Genomic DNA, 20,902 nt, shown 5'->3' with positions numbered 1-20,902 from the left:
CACGACAGTGGTGAGCGTTCTATCCGAGAAACTGAAAGGCGTGCATCTTGTGTATCTGGACGAAAATAAGGCTGTTCGGTATCGTCAAAAAAGAAAAGTGTGGCTGAGGGTGCGAGCCTTTCCTGGCATTCAGTCGACACGCGTGGCGGCTGTACAAGTCATCAACAGAAGGGACCGGTGACACGCATGTAGCACGGACAGTCTGATCTGGTGGGAAGAAACTTTACTAAATGGGTACATCGAGGAAAGCCTTATCGTAAAGTGCCGAATCTGATTCCCCAAGGACTGCTCATTTTGAATGCAGGGACATCTTATTTATAACAGTTTTCTTGACAGGGTATTTAACCTACCGTTTTACTTGGTGATAGCTTATATTGTTTATCTGATCACCATATGAGAATCACGAAACGTTATCCTCGAGCAGGATAAAATATCTCGGCTTGCCACGATCCATTCGTACACCGAAAGTACCGAAGCTTTTACAATCCGGCGCGGTGGCACCCCTCACCTATACTTCGTTTCAGCTTCGGTCCAGACGCAGCCGATGCTACAAGCGCGAGCATGTGGTCCAGAACAGTGCTTGCACTGCACGAGCGCGCGTGCCTGGCAGGGATGCTGAAAGCCCGGAGCTCGCGCTTGTAGCTTTAGCTGCGTCTGGACCGAAGCTGAAACGAAGTATAGCTGAAATGGCTTGTCCCCGGAAATATATAGCTAACCTAAACAATTTTAGTATTCTATCTTTATTTTTGTGTGTGGAAGTAGTTATTTCTTTTATTCTAAATATAAAATATGCCGGAAAGTAAAACATCACACTGCATCATCTTCACGAATCACACTGCACTAGTTTCTAATCGTACGGTGTATGTAAAATGCTGTATATAGTTTCTCCACACTTTTACTGTCTGACCGATTGCTCTAGTAATCAGTGACCTCATCTGAATAAAATATATGAAATATGTGTGTTAGGTTCCTGAAACTGGAACTCATAGTCACTTCTCGTATAGGGCACAGCTAAGTGTAAGCTTTGAAAAGGACCCTATTTTGGGGAGTTGTGTCTTCTTTCTAAATCAAATAATGCAACATGTTTTAATAGAAATGAATGCCTAAATAGAATATGACAGGGTACCCAAATTTTAAAAAAAAAATCGAAGGTGATGTTGTTTTTATTAGCATCAGAAATTTTCGTTGTTTGAATTTTTTCCCATGTTTGCCTAAATATATACCGACTATTGTATCACTCAGAAACCTAATATATTTGTAAATGATAGCCATATATAATTAGAATACTATCTGAAAGGTATATGATAATGATTTAATTATTTCATGAGATACAGGCCTCCAAATTTCGCCATTTGTCGTTCGAGCAGGCATGTTTGCCAATTTGTAGAAAACGAAATATAATAGAAATAAATATAATTACTGTATATTTCAAGCAAGTTGTACACATAGTTTGTTTATAAGAAGTATTAGAATTCTCCTAGTTTTATCGTTTTAGTTATTCACTTTCAAACATGCCCCCTCCATCAGCGCGCGTTAATGCAACTGTCCACCTTTTCATGCCTTACGATTTTTCCTGTTCACAAATTGTTTTTCTGGTCAAAACTAAGTGTGGATTTGTTTATACCAGACACTAGACAATGGCACACAAAAACATCAGTTGATTTAAAAATGTCGACCAGCCACCCTTTGGTCGATCTTACCTGAAATCACGCTATAAGAGGTTCCAAGGCACTCGGTCTTAAGTCGCAAGTGTGTGAACTTTACTCGAAGAAAAATATTTGGTCTGGGCGTTCGTGCCCATACCAAAGCCCAAATAAAAAAAAACAAAAACAAAAACACTATGTATGCGTTGAATGTTGACATGCGAACAATGCAAAACCTGGAACACATACCAGACCTTCGCAGCGAGAAATGCGTTACAAACTGATGCATGGGCGAAGATTGACAAACCATTTCCCTCACTTCGTCACCTTTGCGTGCAGAGCCTCCGTCTCCTTGCGGCAATATTCATCATTGTCTCCGTAATGTTCCAAAGGAGCTCCGATATTGGGACGGCGAGTCATCCCACACATTGCGTTCAAACACACGGCACAGAAGTTCACTCATCGTGCCAAAAACCAAAACATTTCTCCCAGTTAACAGAGCTACTCGTGTTCAGAGAAACTTTCTGTAACTTCTACGGCCTCCTAACACTTTCCACGGTCTTCATAGAAAATAGCCACGTCGTCCGCGTAGGACAAGATTAGTGCCCGTCTCTGTGGCTTGCAACCTAAACCCTCTGATAAAACTGTTACGAATAATGCTTACACAAAACAACCCATAAAAAAATACAAAAAAAAGTGAGGGCGAGAGTGGACGGCCCTGTCCCACGGAAGAAAAAAACGCGGATGTGGTCACCTGCACATTTGTTTACCACAAGACGGGTGGCGCTGTTTCGGCACACACCATCCGTAAACCATCATACAAAACAAATTCCACATTCACGTATTCTAAGATAGAAAAAATAATTTCGTGTGATACACGGTCAAAGCCTTTTTCTATATCGACCTGTAGCGTTGCAGCTCGTCGTTCCATAGTGGCACACCACTCGTTTACTCCGCACGACATTCGCGGCGGTCGCCTATTGTTCGCCGCGACCTGGCGGTAGCCGCCGCAGGAGCATCGGGCAGCAATGGCGACGAACAGCACGGCGGACAGTGTCCCCGTCGTGATTGCGACGGAATTTAAGGCAGTTACGAGTTCGGAAAGTTCCTTCGGAAGCCGGTGCCGCCGGCTCAGAATCATCGCGAAGTAATAGCAACGAACAGCACAGAGGACAGTGGGCGACTAAGAATCCGGAAATCTTTTTCGGTAGTCGGTGCAATCATCGGGGGGAAGCAGTGGCGATTAGCAGCACAGCGGACAGTGTTCCCGGGGTGATTACGACGGGGTTTAAGGCGGTTACGAATCCAGAAAGCTTCTTCCGTGGTGCCAATATGACGAAGAGAAAACTGTTTCATGAATCTGGCCGCGTGTGCGACGCGAAGGAGGTCCGTTTCGACGGACAAGTGGATGTCACGGAGCGCCGTACTCTGCAAACAAAATTAAGCGCGCCCGCAAAAAAACTTTTGTTGGCGTTGAGTGGACTGCGGTAATTATGTACGTTTATTTCTGAATCAGCTTGACAATAACTGGGCGATTTTTTTTCGCGCCGTTCCGCGATTCTCTTTACTATCTTCCTGTAGGCTGATGGAAACATCCAACGGTAGGCTTAGGAGGGCGACCGCATTCCGCTTCTCGATTCCGGTGAAGCATTTGCTGCACACTTTAGAGTTTGCCGTCGGTGTCGATGCTGTTCCATCGTCGCTAGAAGAGAAAAAAAGTAAATTGTATTATTCGTCAGCAGCTTAAAGAAAGCGCGAACTGAAAGGTAAAAAAGTGAAAGCCGTTTACAACTTACTGTAACGCCGAATTGGAGCGCAGCTCTTGAGGAGGAGGAGTGGAGGGTATATTCCTCCTCCTCCCTCGTGATCATGCCTGCTAGTCCTCCTCCCCTCCTGCTCCCCCTCCCTCTCCTTTACCACCTTTACCGGGCGGGGGAGGAGGGGGGAGGAGGAGGAGCGGAGGGGGAGGAGGAGGAGGGGGAGGGGCGACGCCGACGCCAACGCCGACGCCGCACAGGCTGGAAACGGGTCATGTGACCCCCTCCCCCCGAGGTCACGTGACCCGCCCGGACCATACTACACAATGAGGGGAGGAGGATGAGAAGGAGGGGGAGGGGGAGGAGGAGGAGGCGAGGGGGAGGGGGAGGAGGAGGAGAGGGAGGGGCGCGGTTACGGCGACGCCGACGCCGCTCAGGCTGGAAACGGGACCCTAAGAGCTGCGCTCTAAAAACACCACTAACCTGTATGGACGCACAAGTCGTACCCAGGTCGCGCAGTACTCCGCGTCGTACGGCTTCGAAGGGACGATGTAGTACTTCGTGCCGTGCGCGATCTTGCCGACCACGCAGCAATTGTAGCGGCTTTCTTGGTGCGGAATAGCCATCTCAGAAATTACAGCGCTAACCCACTACAACGCACAACCAACGCAGCGACTGGCAGAAGATGCCCGATGCAACGGACCCATATACCTTGACGGACCCGTTTGCCGCTAGGGGCGCCCTGGTCGGGGTTTTTTTTTCCCCCTTTCATACCACACGTCTGGTGTGGGCCAACTATACTGCTTATGACGCTTGGCAACCTTTTAGCTAATACCCTCATGAAAATCTTATGATCTATGTTCGTCAAGGTTATCGGGCGATAATTCTTGACGAAGCTGAGTTTTCAAGGGGTCCTCACTTTTTGGCATAAATACGGTGTGTGTGGACAAAAACGAGGGAGGTACGACTTTTCTAGTGTACGCCTCACTGAACACATGTGGCGATAGCCACTGAGAAAAGAAGATCGCGTGCAAGTAAAAAAAGGGAGATCAGTTCGATTTTGGAATGCGTCAGACGTAGTCGCTTTTCGTCTGTCTTTCTCTACATTGGTGACCCGGACGTCCCAGCATGGAACGTCAAGACGTTCCCCGAGCTGATGCTGGGCTTCCTGCAACCTCCGCTGCGACCGTAGGCGCCTACGCTGTTCGCCTGCCTCCATTCTGGGCACAGCACCCAGAAGTCTGGTTTCTTCAAGTCGAGGGAAGCTTCCGACTGGCCAACATAATATCCCAAGAGGTACGGTTCAGCCATGTCCAGGCTTCGCTGCCGTGCGCAGTGGCGCTGGAGGTCTACGACATCCTCGCACGACCACCTGCGACGAACCCGTACGATGCGCTAAAGACTGCCATTTTAGAACGCACAATGCTTTTGGAACGCAAACGCCTGCAGCAGTTAGTCTCAGCAGAAGCACTGGGCGACCGTCGCCCATCGCAACTTCTGCGCCAGATGCAGGCGCTTCTCGGCGACCGTGCCGCGACGTTTGACAGCCAGTTCTTGAAAGAGCTGTTCTTGCAGCGACTCCCACCGTCGGTGCAAATGATCCTGGTGACTGCATCCGACTTGTCCTTGCCTGCCTTGGCTCTCCACGCCGATAAGATCATGGAGGTTGCCAGCCAACACCCGTCAACATCTACCGTCTCATCAGTAAAGCGCCCCGAGCCCGCCACTCCAGCGACTCGCGCACCCGTAGCGGCCGCGGTTACTCGGGATGAAATCGCAGCACTGCGAGAAGACGTGCAACAACTACAGGAGCTTGTCACAAGCACATTGCGCCTTTCACGACCTCGCAGCCCTAGGCGATCCTCACAGACCAGAAGCTCCCGCCGTCGTTCTCCCTCGCCACAGGCGAACCACCATGCCAAGGCATAACCAACAGCGGCAAGAGCAACAGCACTGCTGATATCACCAGCGCTTTGGAGCTGCTGCGGAACGCTGCACCAGGCCTTGCAGCTGGTAGGAAAACAAGACGCGGGATCGCTAGTGGCGACGAGCGCTCCCCCAAATAAGCAAGGTCGCCTGTTCTACATTACGGACGCTACCAGTGGACTGAAGTTCCTGGTCGACACAGGAGCTGAAGTGAGTGTGCTACCCGCAAATTCTTTTGACCGTGCGCTTACTCCTATCTGCCACCTGCAAGCGGTCAACAGCTCCAACATCCCCGTCTACAGGAAGAGGTCAATCTTGATCAACCTTGGCTTGCGAAGGACGTTTCGTTGGATCTTTCTTGTAGCCAAGGTCAGTCACGTTATTCTAGGAGCGGATGTCTTGTCCCACTTCTCTCTCCTAGTAGACAGGGCCCAAAAGAAAATTCATGACTCAACCACAGGCAAATGGTTTGGTTGAGCGGTTCCATCGCCATCTCAAGGCCTCCCTCATGGCCCGCGCCACACCAGATAAATGGGCCACGTCTCTACCCATCGTCCTCCTAGGGTTACGCGCAGCCATAAAGGAAGACCTCGGATGTGCCGCATCACATCTAGTTTATGGAACATCGCTGCGCCTCCCAGCTGAATTGGTCAGCCCTACCACTCCGATGCACGGCGGCCCCACGATGACTGCAGGATTGCCTTACGTGGAGGACTTAGCCCGTCTGTTCGGTGACGTGCGCGCCACACCGACGCGGACACGCCAGAGCAAGCCTCCTTTCTTCCATCGCGACCTGCACAACAGTGGCTACGTGTTTTTGCGCGTCGGCAGCAGGGGCGGATCCAGAACCCGGTTTTGGGGGGGGGGGGGGGGGGGGGGGGGGGCGGCGGAAAATTTGTAAGGGTACTATTCTCCCACTCTTTCGTGTGCACCGGGGGGTCCCCCCATGTCAAATTGCCCTCCGAGAAGGGGGGAGGGTCGACCTTGTTTGAGGGGGGGGGGGGGGGGGGCGGCCGCCCCCGTCGCCCCCCCCCCCCCCCCCCCTTGGATCCGCCACTGGTCGACAGCGTCCGCCGTTCGCTCCAGCAACCTTAAAGCGCGATCCAAACCAACGCTTCTTTTTGCGCCTGTAGGTCGTGCGGCTGCGGATGTGACGCATTCCGCGTCGTTTTTGCTGTTTCCGGGCGCGCTTTCTGAGTCAGAAGCGTGCGCTTTGGTTTGGACGGGCCAGCTACGGGCGGGGGCGCACGCGCGCACGCAGGCACGAGCGCACAAGCAAAGTGCAACAGCGACAGACTGGCCGGCGAGAGAAAGAGAGAGGGAGAGAGATCGCGTTGTCATGTTGGAAGAGAATAAAAGGGGGGGGGGGGGAGGAGAGGGCAGCCAGACGGCGAGAAACGCGGAGCCGGAACTAGCTTGCCCTCCACCGATTGGCCGGGACACAGGCGCGGCCTGCTACGTCACCGCGCTTTTTTGTGCGGCTTGAGAAAGAAGTTGAAATCAACCAACTTCTTCGTGCGCGCCCGGAAGGAGCGAAGAAGCGGCGCGACGTCACGAAAATGCGTCACATCCGCAGCCGCACGACCTACAGGCGCAAAAAGAAGCGTTGGTTTGGATCGCGCTTAAGCGCGATCCAAACCAACGCTTCTTTTTGCGCCTGTAGGTCGTGCGGCTGCGGATGTGACGCATTTCCTGACGTTTTTGCTGTTTCCGGGGTTCGCTTTCTGAGTCAGAACCGTGAGCTTTGGTTTGGACGGGCCAGCTTCGGGCGAGCGCGCACGCGTGCAACAGACTGGCCGGCCAGGCCAGTCTGTCGCAGCCAGAAGGCGGCGAGAGAGAGAGAGATCGCGTTGTTATGTTGGAAGAGAATAAAAGTCGGGGGAGGAGAGGGCCAATTGTGGATGCGCACCGGGCGCTTTTGTCCCTTGCTCTGAGAAGGCGGCGAAGAAACGCGGAGCCGGAACTAGCTTGCCCTCGACCGATTGGCCGGGACACAGGAGCGCCCTACTACGTCACTGCGCGTTTTTGTGCGCGTTGAGAAAGAAGTTGAAATTATCCAACTTTTTTGTGCGCGCCCGGAAGGAGCGAAGAAGTGGCGCGACGTCACGAAAATACGTCACATCCGCAGCCGCACGACCTACAGGCGCAAAAAGAAGCGTTGGTTTGGATCGCGCTTTACACTGGTCCCCACCTCGTCGTGGCACGTGGCGAAAAAACATTCACGCTGCGAGTTAATGGCCGCGACACGGTCGTGTCCGTTGACCGCCTCAAGCCAGCATTTGTTGAGAGCGATACGATCGCTCAGCCGACTGATCTTCCCAGCGTGCAAGCCACCTCGAGCTCAACAGTAGCACCCGTGACCCGCATCAAACGCTCCAGGACATTTCACTGGGACGACTCCGTCTCCAAAGGGGGGCTATGTGGCGGTAGCCACTGAGAAAAGAAGAAGATCGCGTGCAAGTAAAAAAAGGGAGATCAGTTCGATTTTGGAATGCGTCAGACGTAGTCGCTTTACGTCTGTCTTTCTCTACACACACAATGCGAAAATGGGGCAAGCTGATCTATCAACGATTTAAAAAATTTTGCACCTAACAACCCATCGGAAGTTTTTGGGTTTCAAATTGTCAATGGCCTTCTTTATTTCCCACAGTATTATGGGCTCCTCTAATTTTTCTCTTACATTCTCTGCCAGCTTCGGCATTAACGGCAAATAAATGCTTCGAAAATCTAAACCCCTTTTTTGGGCACGCAATAACTGAAAAGATTGTTGTAGTTATCCAGGAAAGCTCAACAGATGCTGTTTATGACTTGTCAGAACCCCATGGGGCAGGACAATAATGAAGGGACAATGAGTTCTAGCATTGTTTGGAACAAGCTATACCAACAAGATGCTTATTAAAGGGGGGGGGGGGGGGGGGGGGGAGGTGCAACGATTTCCGGACTTCGGTCAAACATTTGTGGAAGTTGCCCTCTGACACTTCTGAAGAACAGAAAGCCGAGTTCGCCTGCGTGTCCCAATTGTAAAAAAAAAAAAAAAAATTGGCATTTTTGGCGCCCTTTCACTCCCAGTCTTCAAGGTCACACCTGGTCCCCCCTCCTAGTGACGTCATTTGGGGTGCCGTGTAGCTTCTCGTGTGCTCCCTCGGAGGACGCTTTCTCTCTGCTGACATTAGCGGGCATTATGCTACAGCCTAGAGCCGAGCGAGGTCACGCAAGCTCTTCGCCGTAGTTCCTTCGGCTGCCACTTGGCGGCTGCAGGTGGGGGAAAAAGCTCCACTTTTGGTTTCCGATCATGCAGCGGAATCGCAACATTTTTTAATGAAGATGTTTTCTGCATCCTCCGGGACACGATAAGCAACGTAAAAATGACGATATACAAATTCTTTTAATCTTAAAATCATTGCATAACCCCCTCTAAACGTTAGACTATAATTTTATTTCTAATTTCTACTTTTTTGCTGTATTTTTAGAATGAATCATCCAAATAATAATTCCAATGATCAAGCTTATACACTTAAAAAGTATAAAGCTAGCTTTTTTATTTAGCACCTCCCATTTCTACCCCAATCCCACCATGCCAACACCTTAATAATAACATGGAGACCTGACATGATGTGAAAACACCTCTTACAAGTTTAAGGTCATTGGCTTCAGAAGTCTGCTCACCCCCAGTTCAAGGAAAACCTCTTTATCACTAACAACCGGGACACTTCCTTCCAGTCAGCCATGACACGACACATTAAACACAATACGAAGGCAATATTTTTTTTTTTTTTTTTTTGCCGAGGTTTATCTTATGTATGGGGTAAAGTTGCACAATCTAAATGTGCCTAAAACATGGAACTGTTCAGGTCTTGCCTCTGAGTAAAAGGCCTGTTCTCTTCTGCAGAGGTACGAAATGTGTCTCATGGGGTACAAGTTCCACGTGCTGGACAACGCCTTCCTGGTGCATGCTCCAGGAATCAAGCAGAGAGGTGAAAGCGGATGGCGGCATCACTACATTTCAATCAATTATAAGCAGCACAACAATCTTCGACGAGCACTCAGGTTCAAATATCCGGATATGGAGAAAAAATGCTGAACAATCCTCCAAAGTCCATCGCATCATCATCAAAAACGGCCCACGCAATTCCTTGCAAAGCCCAATTTTTTGCTACATTGTGGGTGAAGTTTTATCAGCTTGCTTTTTTTTTTTAACAAAGCAGCTATAATAAAGGTTTGCAGCCCCTAATTATACATGGCTGAGGTGGGAGTGCTTTGCTTCCCCAAAATGAGAACAGAAATGTGGTTGGGCTAGTTTGTAGACATACCTCAAAATATAAATTGCAAAATGAACAAGACAAAGAAATATACAGAACCATGGAGCTAGCCCTGCATATTTTCTTCTAAATTCTCTACAAACACCACATTTGCGAAAGGGTCTATCTGGCGGCCGTTTGTTTTTGCCTCGGAATACGAGCCTAAAGCATCACTGCAGAGCTCTGCAAAAACACAAATACACCTGTAGAAGATGGCCATTCTGTAGAACAGGTCCAACGTGCCCTCCCGTTATATACGAGGGTCTACCTTCAGCAGTACAACGACCCAGGAAAGCAGGAGGCCTAAGTAGAGATGCAGTTCTATTGATCAGTTAACAAAAGAAAACTGGCAAAGAAAAACCCGACTATGCAAAGTAAAAAGAAAATTTATTTAAAAACGGGGTATTACATAGAAAGCACTTTCTTCCAAGTAGCACGGCAAACGCACACCGATAACGAGTCCATGCAAAGCCACCTCACTCAATCCTTGCCACATATATCTGAGCCACATATTATGCATATTCTGATATAAACATCTCTGCATGTCAAAATATCACCATTACACAAGGCAAACACACATAACTTAAGAATGTAAAACCCAAAAGGCTTTAAATACAATTGGTTATCCACATCAATCCCACTCTAGTGTACAGCCAGCAAGAAAATTCAAGCAAGCACTACTCACGCTGCAATCCAAATGCTTGAAGCACGAAGGCACACTTTGTAAAGGCGGATTCCTTCCCAGTCATTGATTTCAAACTATGCAAGTTCACCAAAAGCAGTAATTATTGTGGTAGCTTGAACCACCTGCAATAAGGGATTACGAACAAAATACACAAACAAATAAACAGGAGTGCAGCAGTGAAGTAAACTATAAAATAAATTTTACATACTACGGTAGTTATGATTCAAGGGAGAAAAAACTTCTTTGCCCTCCACTTCCCCCTTTTTCTTATATGCATCGCATTGCAATGGTTGGTAATGTGAAATAATTTAGGTAAATTATTTAATTCTACACTAGGTGATATTTTCATACTGTCGCATCTGCACTGAAGATGCGAGCTTAAAGGGCTACTCCACCGATTTTTTCATTGTCTCCGATTTGATTAAAATTTTGCTAAACTAACCAACAAACATCGCGAAAATAGTATCCCAAATATTAGGTCAAAATATTGTTTTTTCGCGAAGTTATTGAATTTACAGTTTTGGTCCTCACCGTGTTTTTCAAGATCGAAGTCTCTACTGGCAACAATGAAAAAGTGACGTCAGTGGAAGGCAGGGGTTCACTCTTTGGGCTGTAGATTTTGTTTTAAACTGATTCGAAGCAGTTTCATGGTGTCAAAAGAATGCTTGGGAAGCTCGCTGCAGTACCCGCGCTCCAGCACGGAACAAATGATTGGCATATTCTATTTTTTGGCTGCTTGCTGGACTGACAAGCCTGCCTGCCACTGACGTCACGGCCCTGAAAAGCGCGGGTATATTTGAATGTTGGTTTTTGCATCATTTTCATTTGCCGATTTCGCAATAACTATTATGAATTTCGCGATTCTAAATAGCATACCGGAGAGAGTAAAGGCCGGAGAGTCAGAAAATATAGTTAGTTGAGGTAGCTCAAAAAATCGGTGGAGTACCCCTTTAAGGTGCTGTGTAGAAGCTAACCATCCATATAAAATGTTGTGTCCCATCATGAAGTTTGTTGCATGAAACGGACTCGTTTTATATACGCTCTTTGTACATATACACTAAGACTAATCCAAGAAATTACTTTCAAGTATTGTCTATTAAAGATTGAACGCTTGCAAAAATGCTTCCACAATTAAACAATTCTATCACTCTTTATTTTTTCCTGGGGAGGAAAAGGGGGGGGGGCAAACACAAAAATAAGTATGATTTATTTCACATACTATTAGGATTTATTGAAAATTAAACAGCTGCTATAACTGTACGATAGAGGTGTCACAATACGCAGAAGTGACCTTTCAAGATGCCCCCTGCTGTTTCTTTTCAGAACTTTAAAATGCAGTTGCAAACAGTGTCCATTCCCTGAACCAGGAACGGACCTGTCATACGGTCCTAATGCATGACTGCAAGCAGGGTACATGGCTGCTGCCATTTCTCTGCTTGTGAAGGCAAGTACGTCGTACCAGCTTGCCAGTAGAAGTCACTCTCAAGCACATGCTGCATATGCTTGCTTGTACAGATGGAGTATCAGGAAAGATGCAATTTTTGCAGCTGTGTGTACAAGAAAGACTTCAATTGGTCCAGAGCAAATGCTTTTCCATCTTGAGATCATTCCAATTCATCAGATAAACAAGCCAATTTCTGAAAGGTTGCCTGTCATGAAAATATGCAAATTTTTCTACCTATTATTGCTTTTGAACTGAAGAGTGAATATCCCTGATTGTGGTGGGAAGGTCAAGGCACTTTAAATTTTCACTTTCTTAGAGCAGTTCCATGAACAGTACATACCATAGAATACCGCATATCCACCCATTTCACGTAAGCGCGCATTTCGAAATTGGCAAGATCTGAGAAAATACGCACAGCGCATTTACATGCAAAACTGATGACCGGACAAGCACCCATCTCCCATTCTTTTGCGATTATCTCCAAACTTTTAGTGGGTGTTTGCCCAGTATTTTACAGTAGTTATAAAAACGTAACAATCTGAGTTCCACACCTGCTGTTCTTTGGTGTGTACAGTTAAGATGCTGAGCCTACACCATGAAGTCCAAGGCCCGGGCCAACCTGAAAGCTGGGGCCCGGCCCAGCCCGAGGCACCTCTAGCCGGGCCGGGCTCAGGCCAGGCTTGTGCAGCGCTCTAACGCAGCCACACAAATCAGCAATGCAGCAGCCTCGAAACACAAAATATGCTCTTCTTAAGATTTCCAAAAACCCATTTTGCAATCGAGTACTTTCAGAAACCACACACGCATGTAATAACCTGAACAAAAACCAAAAAAAAGAGCCTTGTAGACAGAGCCATAAGATTTTTAAAGGGCCCCTGAAAAGAAAAAAAAAGTTTTTTTTGAACAGTCTGGTTGGAACACGCGTGTCAAAAAATGAATTTTACGCGAAAAAAAAATTTTTTAGAGCAATATTGACGGCGAGAGATTTATTTGAAGTTTTGCGCGCAAATTCCATGGTCATTCAGCTCGGCTTCTCATTGGTAGCGATGGTCATTCAACTCAGCTTCTCATTGGCCAGTAGAATGAGTGACAGCTTAGATGTTGGTTTTAAAATCTTCGTGATTTTTTAAAATCGCCTTTTGAATTACATATTTTTAGGTTTAAGAAACAATCCATCGAATGAATGTCGCAATTGTTTACAAACGTTTTACAAAATCGTAACTTCCGTTCGGATACCACAACAAAACAACAAACAAAAGCTTCGCCATTTTGTTTTCTGTCGTGGTCGCCGTCTTCGCGTTCTGAAGAGGGCTTGTTGCTTGTGTTAGTTAGTCAGTCATAGTAAGTACTTAGGAAGTGGCGCGGGGTGACAGGTTTCTGTTTTTCTGCTCTTCTTTGCGCGATTCGTGTGTCCCGTTTACCTCATCTTTTGTTTGTTTTCTGGCGCGCGCCAGTGCCAATGTTTGTTTAGATGTCGGTTCCCGTGGTTCCCGTAAAGAGTTTAGTGAGGCACGCGGCCCCGCACTCAACGTTTAATAGAAAAAAAAATCAGTTACCACTGCGTGTCCTCGCGGCGGCTTGAAGGATCGTGCGGCTCGAACAAACTCGTCGAGGCACCCGCTTCGCCGCGGCGAAGCGGGTGCCTCGCGGCGATCGGAGCGGACGCCTTCCGGCTGGCGAGGCGTGTCCTCGTACGGACGAAGGCCCAGCTGCTGGCAGCGTTGAAGCAACCGACGCTTCAGGTCGAGGTCCACCACGACGACTATGTACTGTGTGTACGACCACGGTGACCACGGTACGTGCACGATACGACGCGGTATGTCGTTCGACCGGCAGACAGCCGGCCAGGGGCTGTGTTCCAAATCTCCAAATGGATCCGAGTTTCTCCGGCGGATCGTATCACGTGACAGCACAGATTGAAAAACGCTGTACGCGGGTAGGTTTTAGAACGCCAAGAGTACAAAACCCTCACCCTGGGGTAAGATCGAGTCAATTTTGGAACACGGCCAGGAAGTAGCAATGGCTCTCGTGCGGGGCGCAGCCAAGCCAGGAAAGCAGCCAAGCCGATCCGCTACGAAGAGGCGGGGACTACCTCTCCTCCACGCGCCCGAGATGCCGAGAGAGAGAAAAGTGGAAAGGAGGTGACTGCCGACTAAATTGCGTCTGGCGCAGTCAATATTGCTCTAAAAATTTTTTTTTTTTCGCGTAAAATTCATTTTTCGACACGCGTGTCTCAACCAGACTGTTTTTGAAAAACTTTTTTCTTCTTTTCAGGGGCCCTTTAATGATACAAAGATTCTGCTTGCACAGGAAGAGGCAAAAACCAAATTGATCTTTTATACGGCAGTGTGGCAAGTCTTCTAGCCCAACTTTAAGTGCAGCTCAAGTGATTCAAACTCTCAAGGTTTGTTCACAACCAACCCATGAAATATGAGCACAGCAGACAAAGATAAAAATTCAAGACTTGCTCATACTTCTTTTTTGCAGAAGAGAGCAATATTGAATGTGAACTAGGTCGAGCAAATCATCCCACAATTACAGCAATTGTGTACAGAACAAAGCTATTCAGAACGACAAAATCTGCTGACGGCAGTCTCACTTAAGCTATTCTGAGAGCTTGTGTTTTTCCTCCTCATCTTTATCTAGTGAGGAAAAAGTCGACGTTGCATAAAAAAATAATTTGGACGTTCACTCAGAAGTACATGTCCCCGTATACCACGCCCGTATGCACAGTATGCAAACACACTTCGCCCGGAAGGGGGATTGGTGCAAGCTGGCGTCTTACCGAAGCAGGTTAGCACTGAGCTAAAGTTTACTGCCTGACGACATTTTTTCAACAGGGTTCAGAAAACAATGCAGGAGACTGGCAACTGAGCATATGGGCTAACTGTGTCACGAACTGTAGCTGGCCCTCAGTGATCGTCATCTTTCCCCAATCATCCGAGATTTTACGTGACGTCACGCGAGAAATCCGCCACCTTCCCGATTGATCGGCCCACGCATCACAGCAGAGCCTGGATTCGTTTGTCGACGCTTCCTTTCCTCCTCGTCGAGGCGAAACGGTGGCAAAGCTTACGCGTAACCCCGCCATGCAGAGAGATCTGGTTCTCTAGGGGTCAGGGACCTTGCAGGTGTCCGAAGTGGGCTGGCAACCTGGATACTCCTTCAGCTGAGGGTGGTCTAGGTCGCCCCGGTTGTTGTGCTTGGCTCCCACCGCGGCATCCGAGGGGGGCCCCGTGGTGCGCACGCACACGCAGCGCTTCACTTGAGTCTCGGGTTCGAAGAACTGCCTCGGCACGCCGGCCCAACTGCGTTGGATGCCGCCGCTGCAAGGACAAGGTCATCGAGACTCACTGCCAGGAATGGTGGAAGACGAACAAAGTATAACGACATTTTTAAGGGCCCAATTATGATAATAATTCTCTGTGCTTTTCTTGTCAAGCGAAGAAAAGATTGTTGCAGGAAGCACTGCCGAGCATTTCAAGCCCGCAGTTATATCTCTCTTATCGAATGAAATATAAACAATATATGCGCCAGTCCTAGGGGAGCGATTTTGTAAGCAAAGAAAAAAACTGCCCTTTGGAGTAGGTGGGAAGCACATGAAGCTTCCTTCTGGTCAAGTGGAAGTAAGAACACCCTTTACTGCATCTTTAAAGGTGCAACAAATTACCTTTCACTTCACCTCTTTAGGACCCAAATTTGAGATTTGTGCTTCATAAGGTCGAAACATGAATAATCCAAATACGTGTTCTGCTTCTATAAAAAAAAAAATGTGCCACAAATGGTTCATACGTTTCGACATTTCCACCTTGAGAAGCACGATGCCAAACACCTTCAGTTGATCAGAAGTGTGTCCTGGAACCAACCATGCTTTCTCATTGTGAACGGAAGAGTTTCTGTTTACCCTAAAATAGCGGGCAAGTGCCTACTCAAAATTTAGAGATAATCGTGAAAAAATGGGGGATGGGCACATGTCCAGTCCCCAATTTTACATATACGGTAAATGTACTGTGCATATTTTCTCAATCTTAAAAATGTGGGCATTGGCACTTTTGTGGGATGGGCAGATACACAGTATTTTATGGTAGTACTGGTTCAGAGAAGCAGCAATATGATTGGTCAGAGTCATTTCGGAGCAGCTCTTGGAGGAGCCAAAAGTCAATTTTGGAGCAGCAAAAATAATTTTTGTAGCATAAGCACATATTCATTTTAATTCATACCAATGCAAATATTATGTTAAGATTAATGTGTTGGCCTGTCCAAGTAAAAGGCATCAACATTGCCTTCTCACTAACGTGCAACCCTTTCTTAGCATCAACTGCACAGCAGGAGCGAGTCCCTCAAACACAAAACTAGAGTTTATTTAGTTGCAAGGAGAAGCACCACACAGGGTGACAAGAAAGAGCGATGAAGGACAGCATGAACTGCTGTTAATGGTTATTTTAGGTACTGAATCCCATTAAAATAATACAATATTGAGCACATAAATCAGGCTGTCTAGCAAATTATTATTTTGAAATTCCTGAGTTTTTGAGACTTTCCCTGACAATTTCAGGTGAAATTCCCTGACCACTGTAGAGGTGGTTAAATATATAAGACCATTACAACACAAGGCAATGAGCATTGAGCACTGCGAAGATCATTCTGCACGGGCTTAATCAAACTTGCATATTCCGAATTATTTGGATTCGTCCAGTACGGATTAAACGAGCACTTTCTCGCCGCCGACATCGTCAGTGAAGAGGCCACTTCCGGAAACACTATGAAAACACGACGCCCAACTACACACGTCAATAACCGAATGGCAACATGGCCACACGGCCGCCAGATACACACTCTTGGATACTTTTGGCTTAAAGGGGTAGGGAAACGAAATTTCGACGCTCATTTTCTAGCTTTAATGTGTTGCCTGTTGCACCCTAACCTCAAAAACACCAGTCTTTCGTTGAAAAGCACAAGAAAACTAATTCTAAAGCTAAATAAACGATCTTCAATGTGCACCTGGTGGATGCATGCGGAGCCTATTTGGGAGGTAGTCTAGCAACGTTGTGGAATCCGCTACGTAGCTGTGACGTAGCAGATTCCTTCGGAGCAGCGCCGCTCTTTGGCATTTCAACGTTTTCCTTCTTAGCTTTCCTCCTGAACTCACAAATCGCGCATTGTACCAAGCGGTCCAAGAAGACGGAACGGAAGGACTCCCCTCTTTCTCGCACCCTCGTTTGTGCAACCGGGAAACAGCAGTTCTCCCCCTAGAAGATTTTCCCGTCGCTCAAAACTCGAACAAAAGTTGCTTTCCCCACCTCGTTCAGCACTAAGCTGGCAGTGTTGTGGAAGCTACGTGCTCCTTGGGCCAGCCACACGCTCGTCACCCCATGGGTACTTCGAACGGCTCGGTTGTAACGCACTGACGCTATTGACACCACCGCAACGCTGACAACGCCACCAAGGGCAAAGCTCATAATCACGCCAGCCTTGCTACGTCACGAACGTGGGGTATCTTTTCTTTCTGTTTTTGTTTGCGCCAGCTATCCCATGACGCATGGCGCTCTCCGTTCGTTTCTCTTCGAGCGCTTGCTCGAGTGCACTGTTTGGAACGAAAAATATAGCGAATCGTTCAAAATACAAACGTGCGATTATAATTTACAGTTATTATCCGTCATGCTTGACTCATTTCCGAACGAAATCTGAATATTTCAATTTTTGTTTCCGTACCCCTTTAAGGCTTGGATTGGATTGGGGTCAGCGGCTTTCTCGTTTGTTACTAAATCTAATAGCTCTACCTGGATCTAGCCCTTAGAGTCACACTCTCAATCCAATCCAATCCAAGGCTTGGACTGGATTTGTCGGCTGTTCTCTTTGCATCGGGTAGCACTCTACATTGGGTGAGCAGAACCCAGGCTCTGCTCTGAGCAGAATTCGTTGCCTATTTTTCTGCCCTGTAGTCCTTAAGTCTTTGCTCAGGGCACTCAATGGCATTTCTGGCTCCCTTTTTCCGACTGGGCTCACTTTTTGACAATATCCCTGACAATTCCCTGATTTTTCCTGGTAATTAAAATTTCCCTGACAATTCCCGGTTTTCCCGGTCGCTAGACACCCTGATAAATTCATGTTTCCTTTAAGTTGTAGACGTTGCAATAAAACTGCATTTTATAATCCAGATAAAAAAAACAAAGCACTAGTCGTTTGATTAAGAATGTCATTTACATATTATCTGTAGAACTTCATAACAAAAACGGCATGTGAACGAAACTTAAAAAATGTCCCCCCGAACTCGTTAAGGTTCTTCCCAAGCTTTCATCCACTGCTTCTGCGAATTTAGACCTAATTTACTCACATCCATATAAAATTGATAGCTAAGCAAATGAGTTGTTATAAATCAATAAACATACAAAAGAGTGCATATATATGTTCTTGCAACACCGAAGCATCCTTGCTAAAACCTTGAATTGTAAGAAGGTACCGCCAGGATATCGTTCTATCATATATAAGAACCGAAGTTGCATTCGGGAATTATGTCGCGTTCCGCTCTAGAGGAGTGCTATACCATTAGCATGGGATGCGCTGCGGTGAAGCAAGACACGCAAAATCGCGATGCCTACTCCGCAGTACACCAGAGCGCGACGAGAAGCACACTCAAAGACTAACTAACCCTCTAGCAGAACAGACGACGAACATGAGAACTATTGCGAAACTTCCGAGTACTGTCAGTCTTTCATATGAAATGTGATTGAATAGTATGTTATTTGAGACGATAATCAAAAGTTCTGAAAACTTGCATAAGCATATCGTAACGGTCTGGCTGGGCAGCAAGGCCCGAGCTATTATATTTTCAGTATTATTTTAACTGAAATTACGTTTTGGCGCAATGTTGGTGCAAATTCCTCCGATTTTGGTAAAATGTAGCAGCATGTAACAGGGCAAGCGCTTTGGCACAGTTTAGCGCAGCAACCACATCAGTAGAGAAGGAGTTGATGTCATGTCAAGGAAAGGGTTAGTGTCCCCTCTGGCATCATAATCCTTTCCTTTACAGCTTTTTACCCTTCTTAATGTGTACCTAGTAATAGTCAAGTAAAAACAAGTCAAAATGTGCTTTTATTTTTAAACAAGTTTTTAAAAGCCCATTCACACCAAGTACGACTGAGAGAGACAAGAGCTGTTAAAACTTCTTGAAATTTCTTAGGATGACAAAACACACTGGCGCCATCTATGCGGTGACCCTGGAACTGCAATTCACAAGAGCGAAGGTTTTGCAGGATTTGCAAAGTCAAATGTGCGTAAAACCTATAAAAAGGGTCGTTTATAACGTTGACAAAAGTTTTCCGAGCCAAGAAAGAAAGGATAATGCGCGAGAGAAATAGAAGATATGCCGGACTGCCAAGTTTACACTGCTACCCTATAGGTGGTGCCAGTGTGTCCTCTTGTTGTAAGAGGTTTCAAGGAACCCAGTTCTAATTCATAAAATATTTAGTCAGGTAGAGGTTCTAAAGTTTTCAAAGAAAACTGTAAAAAGAAAACATTGGTAATAAAGGGTTAGTTAGCAATCAAATGTTGGTCCAGCATTTTACATCGATCAAAGGAACTTGGAAAATCTTGAATTATGCTTTATAGTATATTGAAACAATACATACATTAGGTTAATTTATGGTGTTTCACGCTTCACTAAGCACATTGATCCAAGTCAGAACCTGAGAAATTATAAAACTAAAACCCCTTTTGAAGACTAAAAAAACAATGAGCACAAGTAATTCTATTCAGTTTTTCTTCTCTGTTGAAATGCAAGAACAGGGTATCTACCAAATTACTTCCGAATTTCCTGACATTCCCAGCTTTTCACCAACTCGGTGATGTGATTGGCCATAGTCATTTTGGAGCAGCCAAAAGTTTGGAGAAGCAAAAAGAGCTTTTGGAGCATAACCGCACACTTCATTTTCATTTATATCATTGCAAATTTGAGGAGAGATGGCAAATGTTAGGAGAACAAACACCAGCTGTTTAGTTGCTTGTGGAAGCACCAGACACGGTAACATGAAGACGACTGATGAAGAACAGCGCAAACTGCCGTGAATGGTTCTTTTAGGTATGAAATCCCACTGAAGAAATGTTAAAATACAGTCATTTTGAGCACCTAGATTTATGTGTCCTTCAAGTTTTAAGGAGCTCTGTAACAAAACTGCAGTTCTTAATTCAGACAAAAAACAAAGCATAAAAAATAAACCTATAAGAGTCCATATTGCGGGAACCATGGGGTTCCCTATATCCCTATTTAGGTCTAGCTTCGAGCAGGCCGTGGGAGTCGTCGTCACCAGTGGCGTCGGCCTCCCGGATACAAGGAACCAAAAAGGCCGAATTCCCCGAAGGGGCCGGTTCTCCCTGGCCCATTTGGGTGAATGCGCCATCGGCACACCCTTGGGAGTGATTATGGATGTGTCCCGTTTTCGAGTGACCTTCAATCGGCCTCCCCGGCGCGTTCATTTCCTGCAGGCTTGCCGAATCCCAAGATTCGGCACCAAACTTTCGATTCGGCAAAAGTTCGGCCCATCACTAATCGGTATCCTCGAGGTAGGACCTCGGTTCATGTGGTGCTGGCTGCTGTACAGTACCTCTCCTTTCGAGGTCTAAAACCTAGACATCTGTACCATCCACGATGCCCACTAAGTCACAAACACTGTGGCGGCGATTGTAAGTTTTTTTGATGTCCCGTCTTTGTTTCCAGAAGCTCTTCAGCCGGCCTACATCGGGGGTCACTGCAGGCAGCATGTTGCTTAATGTAGGGACGCATGACCCAGAGACACCTTCCCATGAAAAGTTCTGCAGGGCTGTTCCCCTTTTTTTAAAGCTGTTGTTTGGTACAGGAGAAGTGTCTTGTAGGGGTCTCTCATTTTTGGCATAGACGTTTTGATGATTTTTATGGCGACTTTCACTAACCCATTGCTCTAGGGATAACAAGGGCTGGATGTGACATGTGTAAATCTGAATTCCTTTGCAAATGTAGCAAACGTGGACGTCGCTATGCGAGAAAACTGAGGTCCGTTGTCAGAAACAACATCTGGTATGGCATGACGAGCAAGAATTGATATGCAGTGGATGACAACTGCTTACATAGTCAAGCTTTGTAGTAGAGCAGTTTCTGGATACTGAGAGAAATAATC

At 46.7% G+C, this 20,902-nt stretch overlaps 2 protein-coding genes across 2 annotated transcripts in view; one reads left to right on the top strand and one right to left on the bottom strand.

The window, feature by feature from the left end:
* The window catches only part of LOC8029055 (beta-1,4-glucuronyltransferase 1-like), a 30,075-nt gene extending 15,947 nt beyond the window's left edge, over positions 1–14,128 (top strand). The window contains exons 2-4 of the mRNA XM_040214867.1: positions 9,216–9,365; positions 13,292–13,304; positions 14,070–14,128. Of these exons, the coding sequence (XP_040070801.1) occupies positions 9,216–9,365; positions 13,292–13,304; positions 14,070–14,128 (222 nt within the window). The remainder of the gene's footprint in view (positions 1–9,215; positions 9,366–13,291; positions 13,305–14,069) is intronic.
* LOC8029058 (neuferricin) overlaps positions 14,034–20,902 on the bottom strand; it is a 32,073-nt gene continuing 25,204 nt past the window's right edge. Inside the window, exon 4 of the mRNA XM_002402886.5 lies at positions 14,034–15,079. Coding sequence (XP_002402930.2) covers positions 14,863–15,079 — 217 coding nt within the window. The 3' untranslated portion in view covers positions 14,034–14,862. The remainder of the gene's footprint in view (positions 15,080–20,902) is intronic.

This window comes from Ixodes scapularis, unplaced genomic scaffold (genome assembly GCF_016920785.2).
Source record: "Ixodes scapularis isolate PalLabHiFi unplaced genomic scaffold, ASM1692078v2 PGA_scaffold1__304_contigs__length_218370807, whole genome shotgun sequence".
Lineage (NCBI taxonomy): Eukaryota > Metazoa > Arthropoda > Arachnida > Ixodida > Ixodidae > Ixodes > Ixodes scapularis.
The sequence above is the reverse complement of the archived record's forward strand: the minus strand, read 5'-3'. Positions and strand labels throughout refer to the sequence as shown.